The sequence below is a fragment of the Gopherus evgoodei genome, chromosome 7 (genome assembly GCF_007399415.2).
Source record: "Gopherus evgoodei ecotype Sinaloan lineage chromosome 7, rGopEvg1_v1.p, whole genome shotgun sequence".
Classification (NCBI taxonomy): domain Eukaryota; kingdom Metazoa; phylum Chordata; order Testudines; family Testudinidae; genus Gopherus; species Gopherus evgoodei.
Window position 1 is genome coordinate 90,196,508 of NC_044328.1, and position 14,926 is coordinate 90,211,433.

Consider the following 14,926-nt stretch of genomic DNA (forward strand, 5'->3'; position numbering starts at 1 on the left):
GCTTCGCTTAGCTGTTGATATCTAGTGCCCATTTTTGAAGCGACTCTCTTGAACTTTGCATTAGAATGACATTGAAAAATAGTGTCTGCACATTATATTGGAAATGGTAGTTGCCATAGATTTATGATACACTGTATGTAATTGCCAGCAGGGGGAAGAACCAATGTAAATGTGTGCAGAAAACATCCACTTTGAAGGTAATACCTGTGCTAACTGGAAGGATAGGTTAAATGCAATAGTATTGATAGAACTGGTAGTTGGAATGTTTTTTAAGAACTTTCATACTTCAGTACAGTACAATGCCTTCTTATTTGCTGTATTTTTTGACCACACATTTGTCTGCTGACAGATCCCAGTTCCTGAGGCAGTTCACCTCAAGGAGGAACCCATGCCCACCATTAGAAGCAATTTCTTTTGAAATACTAGTGTGGAGAACTGGGAATTTTTTGATTTATTATGAAACAATGTGTGATTCAGTTTCACCCGTGCATTCTATTGTTTCCTACCTGGGTGAATGGGATTAACCTCTTTGTCTTCCAGTGGGGAGATATGACAGATGTATGACCTTGGAAGCATGGAAAATGTCAGACAATTGCATCAAAATATACAAGTTGGAATAAGCACAAGGCTGCAGGGCCGTCCTTAGCCATAGGCAGCCTCGTAGGGCACCACTAGGTCTGGGGACACTGCTCTGCGAGAGCCTGAACAGACAGGAAGCAGTGGAGCATGTAAGAGCAGAGCTGCTGGGTCCTAGAGAGAGCCGAATGCAGCACAGTCTGAGGGAGGGGATTGGCTGCTGGTGTCTCTGGGAAGGGGGGGGGGAAGGAAATCACTTATGAGTGTGACTCTTTCCCCTGGTGTGAGGTGAGGCAGGCTCGGCAGCTCTGGCAGTATCCTTTGTTGTCCCCCATAACGTCCATTCTTCTCCCCTCTGCCCCACAGAGCACCCCCCTGTTTCTCCCTCCCCCCCATGGAGCACCTCTCTCTTCACCCACCCCTTCATCAGGGCTGGGTTGGTGAGGTGGTGGCGGGGAGGGGAGGCTGGCTGGCTGCCTGCTGAGGAATGAAAGTGAAAGTAACAAACTTCCTTGGCTGGCAGCCAGGATTGGAATGGTCATGGAGGGCTGGGCTGGGGATAGCTAGATGGCATGTGCGAAAAATCAGGACGGGATTGGGGTAAGGTGAGCAGATATCCCACTTTTATAGGGCCAGTCCCAATTTTTGGGTCTTTTTCTTATATAGGTTTCTATTCCCCCACCACCCCCATCCTGATTTTTCACACTTTCTGTCTGGTCACCCTAGATAGGGGTATTGGTGCCTATATAAAACAAAGCCCCAAATATCAGGATTGGCCCTATAAAATCAGGACATCTGGATCTGGTCACCCTAGCTGGGGAGTGCATCTCCCCCCTGGGCTGGCAGTGATCCATCTCATCTGGGGGGAGCTGCACAGGTCAGGATGAGCTGCTGTGGCTCCATGAGTGCCCCGTCCCTGAGATCAGATGCTGTGCTAACTTCACCATGGTCCGTTGGGCTGGCAGTGGTGCCCATTGGCGTGTGATCGGACCTGAGGGTTTACTGCTGCTGTTGCCACTCTGCACCCCAAGAGATGGATTTTGGGGTCCTGCACTTTTCCACCTATCTCCTCCTCTACTGCAGCTGTTGGACCAGCAGGCTGGGGGGTGAGCCAAGCATGAAAGCAGTACTGTGTTGCCATTTAAAGTGTCATTTAACAACTTTGTTTACCAAAAATGCTTGCTAACAATCCGGAATTCAATTTTAATTCTTTTTTAAAAAAATCGATATCTTAGCCAAAAACAGAAAATTAAGTTGTTGACAATTATTTGTGACAAGTTTGGTATAGGGAAGGGAGTTGGCCAGTTTTCATCAGAAAAACAAAAAATGCTGACTGACTTTCCTAAAGCCCTGTTACTGCTAAATAGAGCCCTCCAACAACTGTAATATGCTCATCTCCTTACTAGTGTATAAAGCAGGGGTTGGCAACCTACAGCACATGTGCCAAAGGTGGCACACAAGCTGATTTTTGATGGCACGCAGCGGCGGGCTGAGCGGTTCAGCCCACCACTGCTCTGGGGTTCTGGCTGCTGCCCCATTGGCACCCAGGGTCCCGGCCGCCGGCCCCACTCAGCACCCACTGCTGGCCTGGGGACCCCCAAGGAACCCCAGGCTGGCAGCAGCTGAGCAGGCCGGTGGCTGAGACCCCGGCTGAGCCACTCAACCCACTGTCAGCCTGGGGTTCCATTCACTCAGCTGGCAGTGGGCTGAGCAGGACTAAATTCAACAAAATAGGAAAACAAGAGCAACTAATGACAAAGTGCAAGAGCCTAGAGCAGTGATCCCCAACCTTTTTCATCTGGCGGGCGCCAGATGAACCATGGTGGTGGACAAGCATCCGCCGAAATGATGCCGAATTTTGGCGGCATTTCGGCAGATGCTTGTCCTCCGGCCAGTACGTGGGAGCACTGAGAGGCCCCTGCGGGCACCGGGGCACCTGCGGGCACTGCGTTGGGGACCCCTGACCTAGAGAGCCTCCTGAAGCACGGTGATCATTTTGATTAAATGGACTTGAACTGTACAAAGAATTGAGTTGTTGCCACATGCAAAATCGATGATGGACATTGTACAGTTTATTCATACCAGCAAACTTGTTGACATATACCCTAATGTGTACATTGCCACTCATATTCTACTGACAATTCCTGTAACAGAAGCATCAGGAGAATGGAGTTTTTCAAAACTAAAGCTCATTAAAAACTATCTTCGCTCTACAATGAGTCAGGAACACTTGACTGGTCTTGCTATTCTTGCAATCGAACAAGACATCACTTTGTCTTTGTCATACGATGACATTATTACTGATTATGCAGCCAAAAAAGCCAGAAAGATTGCTTTTAATTAAAAACAAATCTTTGTTTCAATACCTCTTCATATAAATTTCCAATAAAATGTTGACAAATTAAAAAAAGATATCATTTGCATCATTCTGTCAAATCAGAATTTTTTCTATAGTGCTACTTCTTTAGTGCTAGTCCATCAGCATTACAGTGTGCTTAATTAAGTTTAACTGGTTTTAATAACATGCATGTGGCAAGTTTTCCTATACTGTAAGCTTATGTTTGTGTTGCTAAGAGCAAGACAGGCACGGGGGCACCAGTTTAATAATCTCACCTAGGGCACCATAAATCCTAAGGACGGCCCCACAAGACTGTAACCCTAAAATTCTGCTCCAGAGGGAGAGGACGGTGGGTTCCAGCCCATGGACGATTAGAGACTTGAAACTTAAAAGGACACCCTGGAGAAGATGAGGAAGGGAACAGAGGTGCAGTTAACTTTGCTTGGATGCCCTTCTTTGCATGCCATATGACCAAACAGGATGTATAAGTGTGTCTAAAAATGCTGGTGGAAAAAATCACATTAAGGCTACCATATATACCAACATGATATCCAGGAAAGGGCATAGTGATCCTGCTTTATTTCTGAGCTACTCCTGCATAGCTTGTAGATAGTTTGAGCCTTTCTTCATCACCTCAAAGTGGGTCAGGTCTGCCCAGATAATCTCACACTTCCTTTATACTGTACAAGAGTGTTTTCTTGGTGCAACTTTTACAGGTATACAGGAAAAACTATGCACTGGGATCTGCAAAGTAAGCTGAGGCCAATACTGGCAAAAACAGCAATTTTTTTTCTTGGCTCATTTAGCATTCAGTTAGATTCTGAGCCCAGCAGTAGTAATAAAGACACCGCTTACTGAAGCCAATTTTGAATGCTTCACTTGTAAGAAATGTTAATCTGTGTTGAGTCAGAGGTTATCCATCTGTTCATATTTTTATGTCCATTTCATTTTCACCCGTCATCTCAAAGGATGAGGCTCAACAGCTCAGTTGTCAGTGATTTGATATTTTTTGCTCTATCCCTCTGACACACCTCTAGGTTGATGATTTTTCCTCCCAAATTCTGTCGGTTTCAGTGTCATTAGTTCACCCTCACTTTAAACATTCAGCTCATTTTGTGCAACTGCCCATTTTCACTGGAGAAAACCGGAGCTGGATTCCTCCTTTCCCCCTGAGTGTGAGAGAAGAGATCACCCTTAGCTGGGACCCTATCCTTTTCATAAAGTGAAGTTAAACCAGTGCACAGAGACACTGAAGGAGAGGAAGTCTGCTTATCTCTTTAAATTTTACCCCTTGAGCTTGGAGACAGGGCAACCCCCTCCCCACAACTCCTCTGTTGTGAACATAATAACTATTGGATCCCAGGCTAGTAGTGAGATTGGATAGAAAATAGGGGTCCCCATCCCCAGAGTCATAGGGAAGAATATTGCCGAATGTTGCCTGGAAGCCTCGTCCATTGGGAGGGGAAAATTCTCTGGACAAAGGGGACAGGAGGAAGACAGGGACCACATTCCTGTGCAAATGCAGAAGGGAGACCCCTCTGCCTCCCAGCATCTGGGTTTCAGAAGCAGAGAGAGATCCACAAGATCTTCTCTCCAGCAGAGGCCCAGGCTCTCTTCTTCCATGCCTGTTTCACCTGGTATTCTACTTATGTCCCAGCTCACCCCATGAACAGTACCTAGCACATTGCAAGCACCACTGAGATACAAATAAATACAGTATTATATTCTTCTGGGAAAGAACTGGGTTCAGAATTGTATTCGTTGTGGAAGTGAGGAGGGGAAAAAGGGAAGATGGAAAACTGGATTGAGAACACGTTTTCCAAGAGGGAAAAGGCCACTGAACTTTGCTCCCTCTCCTGTTGCCTCAGGTGGAGGAGGGAGGAGAGCTCACTAGCTTCCTTAAAGGGGAGGATCAGAAGTCTGAATCTGATGTGGAAGTTGAGAGGAATCCAGTGGAGAGATCTGAAATAGGGAAATGCCATAGTACCAGTGGTGGGCCAGGAAGAGGATTGTAGTTGCATAGCTTTGAGCGGGCTGAGAGAAGCAACGTTTGTTTAGAGGATGTTGGCAAATCAAGATAGGGACAAGACTGTAGCCATAGAAACAAAGAGGAAAAAGACTTAAGATGTGGAAAAACTGAGCCCCTGAGATTTGGAGGCAGCTTGACTATTTGGGAAGAAGGAGACAGAAGTGAAATCATACTGAGATTCCAAGACTGGATGAGAAGAAGCAGGATGATAGAGTCTACAGCAGTGGAGAAGGGATGATACGCAAAATGCAGAGGCGCACTGTATTTGTGAAGTTGAGATGGGATAGCGATGGCACAGCCAGGCAAAAGATCAAAGAGGCAAGATAGGACAATCACAGAGAAGGTCATGATAGAGAAAGAGATTTGAGTCATTGACAGAGACATGTGACTTTGTGAGAGCAGATGAAGTTACTCAGGGATAATGTGCAGAGAGATTGTGTAGGAGGGCCGCCCAGAGGGTGGGACATGTGGGGCAATTTGCCCCGGGCCCCATAGGGGCCCCCATGAGAGTTTTTCGGAGCTCCAGGAGTGGGGTCCTGCATTTGCTCTGGGGGCCCCGGAAAGCTCTCGCGGGTCCTGGGCCCCCGGAACTTCTTCCACTCCAGGTCTTCAGCAGCAATTCGGCGGTGAGGGGTCCTTCCACCCCAGGACCTGCCACCAAAGTGCCCTGAAGACCCACGGCGGGGGGTCCTTCCCGCCCTGGGACCCGCCACTGAAGTGCTGGGTCTTCGGCGGCAATTCGGCAGCAGGGGGCCCCCACCGCCGAAGACCAGGCCCCCTGAATCCTCTGGGCGGTCCTGTTATGTAGAAAGCAGGAGGACCTTAGACAGAGCCTGAGGGATGTTAACAAAAAGAGGGGAGGAGAGACAACTACCAAAGGAGATGCTGGAGGTTTAGGGGGGAGATCAAGATTGTATGGGAGTCCAGGGGACAAAGAGAATGAATGACAGAAAATGTGGAAAATGTGCTCTCAATCCAGTTTTCTATCTTCCTTTTTCTCTTCTAACCTCCATAGTGAACATAGTTCTGAACCAACTTCACTGTGAGTGCTCTGTTCTGCAGCTGTCAACTATTTTCAAATATGCTTGTGGGTAACTTGGCTTGGTTCTCCAATTCAGACAGGGTCTCATTAAAGGTAGTAAAGATTCAACGCATTTGACCACTGGTGTTATTTACCAAGTACCAATGAGTGCCTTGTTGTTCCAGCCCCAAACATACCAAGGGATGGATTTCAGAGACTAGAATACCAATTAGAATGTGGCTGAGCGCAACCTAAAAGAGCAAACTATTCTGGAGGGAATCAAATTGTATTGAAGACAAACAGCATTTCCAAATATGAACAATCTTCAGTGCACTAAGAAATTTTTTTTTAACATTTCTGTCTATCAATGCATTTTAATTGGTATTATGTCTGCTGGAACAGTCTTAGGGTTCTGATGAGATTTATGCTCAAATCAGCCTCAGCAAGCTGTTGACAGAACTTCCCACTATGCTGTGTTTGCCAAACCAATCAAAGGGACATTAGTGGCACAAATTAATTGTAGTGATTGCAAAACAACACATTATGGTATGGAGACAATATAGCATCTCTAGTTATCACAGCACTGTCACCTAATAACTTGTGACACCACTATATCAACTTCTAAAATCTCAGCCTACTTTTGTTCCAAATATCAATTGTCCGCCCATGCCAGCAGAAAGACAGGAGTCAATAGATGTGGTGTAATTAGGCTTCAACTTTATTCCCTTTAAATAACTGGGATTATATAGCAATCGCATAGTGCAGGTCATCATCATTCCTTAATCATTTCTAAATTATCCTCAACCTGATCCCAGTCATCTCGTTGCTGGGATCCCACCACCTTCCCCTCGTGTGAGGTAAAGGGGGCTATAGAAAGAGGAGGGTTGGCTCCCTTCTGTATCAGACTCAGAGCCCCAAACCCGACTTCCTGAGCTCCTTTAGGGGATGATTTCTTTCAAATCTTTTCCCAATCCATTTTATCCAATCAGTGTATCCCTTCCAAAACTGTTACCAGCACTGGATGTCTGCCACTGTAATCCAGGTGAAAAAGGACTTCTCCAGAACTGCACGGGATATAAATACCTACCTCTGATCAGCATGAAAGGCAGTGACCTCCTTTTCCTTCATGCCCCCAGACTTGGCCCAGCTGCTTCGTGCTCTTCCCTGATCTATCCTTGTATACGTTGCCCCTCTCCCATCTAACCGCCTATATTGGGGGGAGCCCTTAAAGAGACAATACTCCTGTTCTTCCAGCCAGCTGGACAAGGACCCAATACATCAAGCTGCAGTGGGCACACTGGAGAAGATTTAAACAGTATTTTACTCTGTATCTGCAAGCAATGGATGCCAGCAGAAAGGCCGAGTTAGACGTTAGCCTTGGTACTGTCAGTAGGTGGTTCGGAAGCACTTAGGTTTAACAGTTTTCAGTTCATTCAGGCAGAGGAGGCTAACTGAAACTGAATTATAGAAATGTGAGGTGTACTGCACTGCATGCAAAAAAGAAACATCTAAGACATTATTTTAGAGAGAAAATACACAAAGAAGGTGAAACCATAGAAGAGCTTGTGACTGATCTAAATCTGAAGAGCTTATCTTTGCAATTTTGTGAGGCTGAGTTCCTGATAAGAGACCAGATCACAGTTGGGATCTGGAACAAAAAACTCAACGAGACTACTGTAAAACCAAGAATTAACCCTTCAAAAAGCAATTAGAATTTTACAAGCAAAGGAAATCACCCAGTCCAGAATGAAACTTATAGAGGGTGGACAGTTCTTTGATGCTGTAGACATGATAAAGGATCCAGAATGCTACCAGAAAAGAGACTTGAGACAGAAAGGCATGCATAACTCAGAGTCCAGCAAAAACAGCATATGCAGCCGCGCAAGCCAAATGGATGCCCAACATGTGAAAAAGATGCAAGAGTTGCAATAGGTTACGTCACTTTGCAAGTTTGCAAACACCAAGAGGGCATTCACAGTGTGGACAAGAACAATGACATCACCACTAGCTCAAATTTTTCACAGGAGCAGTGGACAATATTGCAGAAGGAGATAGTTGGACTATCAACCAGAAACCAAAGGGGACATTTATTAATTTCAGGTTCGTCTGTTGAACAAGTTTGGGCAGCATTCCAGCCTTCCTCTGGCTGGACAGCCAAAATTTTAATCTGCCATTGCACAGTGCCAGTTCCCTGATGCATGTCTACTAGACAGTTCTCACCTACTTGTGCCCCAGCTCCTGGCAAGTCTAGTACCTCAGATCCTTGAGATCTTTCCTCTGAGGTTAACTCAAAGTGGTAGCTCCCTTCCTCCCCCTAACTCCCTGGTTCGGGTTTGCTAACTTCACATCCATGGTGAGCACATGCAAGCACTTTGGAGGACAGGATTAGAATTCAAAACAACCTTGACACATTAGAGAATTGGTCCAATTTCTGCAAGATTAAATTCAATAAAGACAAGTGCAAGGTGCTTCACTTATGGATGAAAAATCAAATCAGAGCTACAAAATGAGGGGAAACTGGTTGGGTAGTATTACTTCTGAAAAGGGTCTGAAGGTTATCGTGAATCACAAACTGAATGTGAATCAACAATGTGATTCAGTTGTGAAAAAGGCTAATATCATTCTAGGGTGTATTAAGAGGAGTAAGACATAGGAGGTAATTGTCCCACTCTACTGGAGTACTGTGTCTATTCTTGGCACTACACTTTAGGAAAGCTGTGGACAAATTGGTGAGTATCCAGAGGAGAACAAAAATGATAAAAAGTTTAGAAAACCTGACCTATAAGAGGAATTTAATAAACCTGGGTATATTTAGTCCTGAGAAAGATGAATGAGGGGAGGGGGACCTGATAACAAATATACAGTATGTTGAGTGCAATTATAAAGAGTGATCAATTGTTCTCCATGATCACTGAAGGCAGGACAAGAAGTAACAAAGCGAGAGATTTAGGTTAGATATTAGGCAAGATGTTCTAACTATAAGGGTAGTTTAGTGGGTGAGGTAATAGATATGTGAATGAAGTAATATCCTTATTACTTCACCCACATTTTCTCTCTAATATTCTGGGACCAACACAGCTATAGCACTACACACTAAACTGACAATGATATACAAAACATTTAGAGTAGTGACCCTCCAACCTTTTTCGCATCTGTTTTCTAAATATTTCAGCATTCATAAAGGAAAAGCTAAAAAAGTACAGGCAACAACCTACTCTTTAACTTTCACTATTTAGGTTATGAACAGATAGTGGGTAAATCAGTATCAGCTTTGTCAGGTCTTTAAACCCTTTACCCAGTCATTATCTGACTATTAAAGACTTTAGATTAGGGCTTAATCACTAAATTAAGTGACAGCATTGTCAGAGTTTTGGCACTGTCCTTTGCACATTTGCTCTTATCTTTTGTTGACGGACCAACATTTTTTCATATTATTTTTATTAAATTGCCTTAAAAGTGCAATATTGCACAAGCTTGTTCTTTTCTTAAAAAACCTTTATGGAGTGTTCAGTATAAAACTGTCTAGCGTAAACTTTGTTTCAAATTCTCTGTTTTTAAAATACTGACCCTTCCTCCTCTCCTCACTCCCCAAATTAGGGAAGTGGGCTACTTCTAACTCTTTCCAGAGAGTTCTACCCTATTTGTGCATTTTCTTCCTTTTCAGAATGACTAGCATCCCCCTCCTCTGATGTATATCTAGAAATGTTCCTAAGAAGCTTACAGTTTTAGTTGCGTATAATACTGAGTTAATTTCTAGTAAAGATTCTCAGACTATGGTTTTTGGTGCCTAGTCCTCTGGTTTGTCACAGGGTACTCTCTCTCTCTTTGATTTCCAGTACATTGAATTCAAATGCAGCAAAAAATGCATTAAATATATTCCCAAAATTACTTTTCCACTTAAGCGATTCTTGTAGTTGTCACTATAGGAATATTACATAATCACAAAGGGAAAGGAAAGTGGTCTGTGTAAATTCCACACAGGGAGGGATGGAAGTTCTTGAGACAGCTTCTCAAGATGTGACTTACCTTGTGAAAAAGTTAGAACCTTTGATTTAGGGCTTGTCTGCGTGGTGCTTTGGCTGACTGGCCCTTGTGGGCCCCGCTGGCATACATTAAATAATTCCCTAGTGTGCATTAAAGTAGTACGATTTGAAATGAGACTACAGTGCTGCACACTAGGAAATTTTTAGTGCATGCCTGCACATCCGCATGGGCCAGCTTAATGTACACCCTGCTGGGGCAGACTGACGAACCATGAAGACAGGCTTGATAGATTTGTGTAATGTAGATCCCTCATTTGATATGTCTACGTGGGCCAAGTGTTTGGCTATAAGGACTGAAAACAGGCCCTCTGTAGACAATAAAACGCAGAAGGTTTTTTCAAAAGGGATTTGATTCCATAGTTAGCATTATCAGTTAAATGTTAACTAAATAGATTATCCCCTTTGGGAAAAAACTCCCTTGTTATCAATTTAATTTGTTCTACCATAGCAAAAAATCCTTTTCAAACTGAATCATCTTCATATGGGTGCAGACTTCTCTTTGTCCCCTGAAAAACATTATCCTTCTGTTAGTAATCCCATGAAAATATGTCTGAGTCATGACTTCTTCAGTGTTGGGAACATGGGATTATCTCAATAAGTAGTTCATTTTCTTATATTTCCTTGAATCATAATTTGTTAAACACAATTAGCTGTGCAATACTTCACAACTTTTTTCACTATATTTGAAGGTGTATGATCAACTTCAAAATCATATTTATCTGAAAATATTTTATGCAGTGGTTGGGCTTGTTTCACTGGCATGTGACATGACTGGAGTCACTCTGGATTTAAACTAGTGTAACTGAGGTCAGAATCTGGCCCACTGTCTACCCTGGTGGTAGTCTTCAAAAAATACATTCAGGAAGTATTTGTATGAAGTATTAGCAAATTTTTTAATTTCTTTTATCCTGTCGTTTCAGGTACTCATGTCATGGAGGGCTCTGGGCGAATGCTCGTAACTGCGGTGGGAGTGAATTCTCAGACAGGCATCATCTTTACTCTATTAGGGGCTGGTGGAGAAGAGGAGGAAAAAAAAGATAAGAAAGGTAACTCCCTCATAGCACATCTCAGTGCTCTCAAATTATTCTTGTAGGCCCTTTATTCGTAAAGCACTAAAAGTATCTAAAGTACTGTCTTCGTGTATATTTTTTGTCATTACATATATGAGGGAATACAGCAAGAGATATATATATTGCTAATATGTAAGTCATGATTGGAAGTTTTTTTCATTTTAAGTTGCAGACTGTAGTGTGTGATCAAATGAATGGGAAAATAAGGGTAGATATTCCAATCACAACATTTTACTTTGGCATATAAATCTATAGTCACCTAAATTTTGTCCATTTACATCTACATTAGTCCTTGCATGGTGGTAGGTTTCAGAGTGGTATTCGTGTTAGTCTGTATCAGCAAAAAGAACGAGGAGAACTTGTGGCACCTTAGAGACTAACACATTTATTTAGGCACAAGCTTTCATGGGCTGAAACCCACTTCATCGGCTGCATGCAGTGGAAAATACAGTAGGAAGATACCATGGGTTTTAGCCCATGAAAGCTTGTGCCCAAATAAATGTGTTAGTCTCTAAGGTGCCCAAGTACTCCTCGTTCTCTCTACATTAATATTAGTCTTCAGAAGTCAGACATAGAAACAACACCCTTATTTAAGTATGAAAAATGAAATGAGGAAAAACTGTACCTTTTTGGTGATATAAATGGTGAGTGCCTGTCTTTGTAGCTCTTGTTATAGACTAACTTAAGTACGCTTTATTCATAGACACCTTTGTCGGAGAAAAGCTCAGTTCTCGCTTTTAGTTTGGGTGCAGCAAAATCAAATACTTTATTATTTCTTAAGCAATTGTAATTGAGGGAGGGAGTGCCCTAGAACCCAGGGTTGCCCCAGTCCCAGACAAGTCTCTCAACAGGTAAACAAAAACAATTACAGCAAGCATTTATACCTTTGTTACAGACAATAGTAAGCAATATTACAGACAATGATGAGCAACAACTGCATTTTGTTTATGCGTAGGCCATCCTGCTATCTTATTTTTCTCAGCTTCTGGGCGCCAGCCTACATATTTGATTATCAGGGCAAGGTCGTGATAACTTCTCACACAGTTCTTTTCTGCTTGCCTCACACAATCCTCGCTTCTACAAGTCTCATGTCATTAGGGTTACAGCTAGCCTAACTCTTGTTAACAAACGACATGCATTAAGATCCCCTACAAATCCTTGTCAATTCTTTCCCTTCTTCCACACCCTTTAACTTTCTAAGATTGGCAGGTCAGGTTTGGAATATTGGAAGAAAACTAGTCTAAGTGGCAGCAAGTGTTGAATGAAGGTTATGATTTAACTTCAAGTGCTAGGCAGTCAAATCAAGAAGTCTCTTTAGATCTTGACCTTATTGTAGGATAAAGTCAGAAGAACTTACTAAGCTTATGGGCTCAATAGTAAGCAGAAAATTGGTTTGTCTTTTTTGTCCAGGTTTATGTACACACAGTCTTCAGTGTAATCTGTTCATGTCTGGTTGCTGCATTTCTGGCCTGCGTGTAAAAGGGATTTTTATTTTAAATTATCCTCCTCAAGCATTCAGTTGTGTTTAAGGGTTAAGAAACATAAAATGTGAGATTTTCTAAAAATTCATACCTTGTCAGTAATAAAAAATCAATTATAACTTCACCTAATGGTTTTAGTTGAACTACCCATGTTCTTTTGAGTTATCATTTATCTTCCTCCTGCATTGCATATTATTATGTTTGAGGCTGCAGACACAAAGAGTAGACTTAGCTGGTTTTCGGGGCCTGAAATTCCCTATTTACTAGCTTCTGCCCTCTAATATTTTTATGAAGAGTAGCAGAATGGACTGTTGGGAAGGCTTAAGTGATTGCGCTCAACTGCACATTTCTACAAGAAAACCTATTCTTTGTACCACATAACCTTCAAAGAGAGGTACACAATAACCACTACTTTTAATAAAGGCTAAGAGCATTAAAAAGAAAACATTTGCAGTTTCCCAAGGTAGACTATTTTATGCCATTATGTTTTTTACCACCTTTTTAGGGCCCAGTCTTGTTCTCATTGAAAACAGGGGGTGCAAAATCAGGCCTTTAACAGTAACAACAGTTTCTGTTTTGACAGTCTGTATCTGCAGAGTGAGAGGGATGTTAAAACTTCAATATTTGTTTAGAGCTAGCGTAGCTTGTCTGCAATGAGTGTCTGCTTTGGACCAGGGAGTACCTCCTCTGAATACCTTCTTGCTTGGTGTCTGTATATTGGTGTATATCCCAAGCTCTATTGTTTGTAGTCTTCTCAGAAAAAAAAAATCTGCCATTGCAGATTAATGGAACAAGCAGTGATTCTAAAGAAACACTGAGGAGTAGGGCTTTTCAGATCAATTCACAAGAATTTCACATAACACACATTAACTCTAATTGGAACCACACACCTACAACACCAACCAAATGCTTTCAAAATTCAGACTCTTCTCCTGCAAGCACCATTGTGTGGGTGCAGGAGTCTGCCTGCATGGAGCAACGTGTATGGTTCAGGGCCTTATTCCCCAAAATATGTGTTCTCTTTATATAAACCTGCAGTCTTCTGAAATCCTACCAATTGTGTTTACATGTCAGTTTTCTCTAGATGTGGGCTTTTATTCTTCATTAACATTTTGTAAAAATCATCATGCAGGTATGAAAAAAGAGGATGGACATCAGCTTCCAGGTAGAGTAAGAAATCTATCAGATCAGTTAGAAGGATGAGGCTTTTATCTGCTGCCATCTGACAGATTGTGGTGCAAATCAGGGCTGAAAAAATCAGGGTTGGAAAAATTATCCTTGAATAGTCTGTTCAAATTCAAAAGCTGATTGCAATTGACTTCATTTGAGATCCTTCCATGCTTATTTTCAGCAAACATTTGAGTGCTCAAGCATTACTGGTGTTGCAAATCATAATTTTAGGCTTGGGTGCTCAGTTATTCCTGAAAAGTAAATTTTGTATATTGAATTTTTAAATGTGCAATTTAATTGCTGTGCTGGTAAATGTAAGTAATCAATTATGAATTATGAGTATTGTAATCAAATATGCAATTTGAAATTTGCATGTATGTACTACACAGTGAATTTCAAATTCTGTATTTTATTGTGTTCATTTTGCCCTAGGTCCATCCGCAAACTAACCTGCATGAAAGTTGAATAAGTAACCTGCATGAAATTATCAATAGTGGGTCAAGCATCGGTCACTAAAGAATTTCATTTGTTTCAAAAAGGAGTAAATGTGAAAGTTGTGTTCTGTTGTGAACAATTAGCCAACAGAAAGCAAAGCAAAATTCATTGAATGAGTTATTCATTATGAATTGTTCTCTCAACTGTAGTGCAAATGAGCATTCACAATAATAAACAAAACTTTTAGGGAACTTTTCCTCCTCCTGTTTGAAAGAACCTCTTGTCTGACCCGTTCTCCTAAAATAAGATTGCTGAAATCTAAACTGGGATTTTGTTTTCTATTATATTCATTTTTATCATAGATGAAATTGAAAAATGCAGGGACCAGATTTGGCAAGTTGCTGTATTTTGTATTTCCCAAAATATCTATATGTACTATTGAAAAATGTAATCAATTGGAAATCAATGAAGCATATTAAATGGGTTATCGTAGCATATATTTTGGACCTATATGTAGTGTGCACTAGTTCAGTGGTTCTCAAACTTTTTTTTCATGGACCACTTGAAAATTGCTGAGGGTCTCAGCGAACCACTTAATGATCTTTCCAAATGCTGTTTGTACCATTGGCTAAGTATTGTAAAGTGCTTTAGAAAAAAGCCCTATGTAAAAAAACCTTAATAATAATTAATGTTTTTTGTTCTACAAATAAAAGCACACAACTCATATTTTAATATCAGTCTTACCTTTCTAATGTGATGGATG

The 14,926-nt window shown here is 41.9% G+C and overlaps 1 protein-coding gene across 1 annotated transcript in view; it reads left to right on the forward strand.

Moving 5' to 3' along the window:
- Nucleotides 1-14,926, forward strand: part of ATP2B2 (ATPase plasma membrane Ca2+ transporting 2) — a 438,931-nt gene that overhangs the window by 278,003 nt on the left and 146,002 nt on the right. Inside the window, 1 exon segment of the mRNA XM_030569615.1 lies at nucleotides 10,928-11,053. Coding sequence (XP_030425475.1) covers nucleotides 10,928-11,053 — 126 coding nt within the window.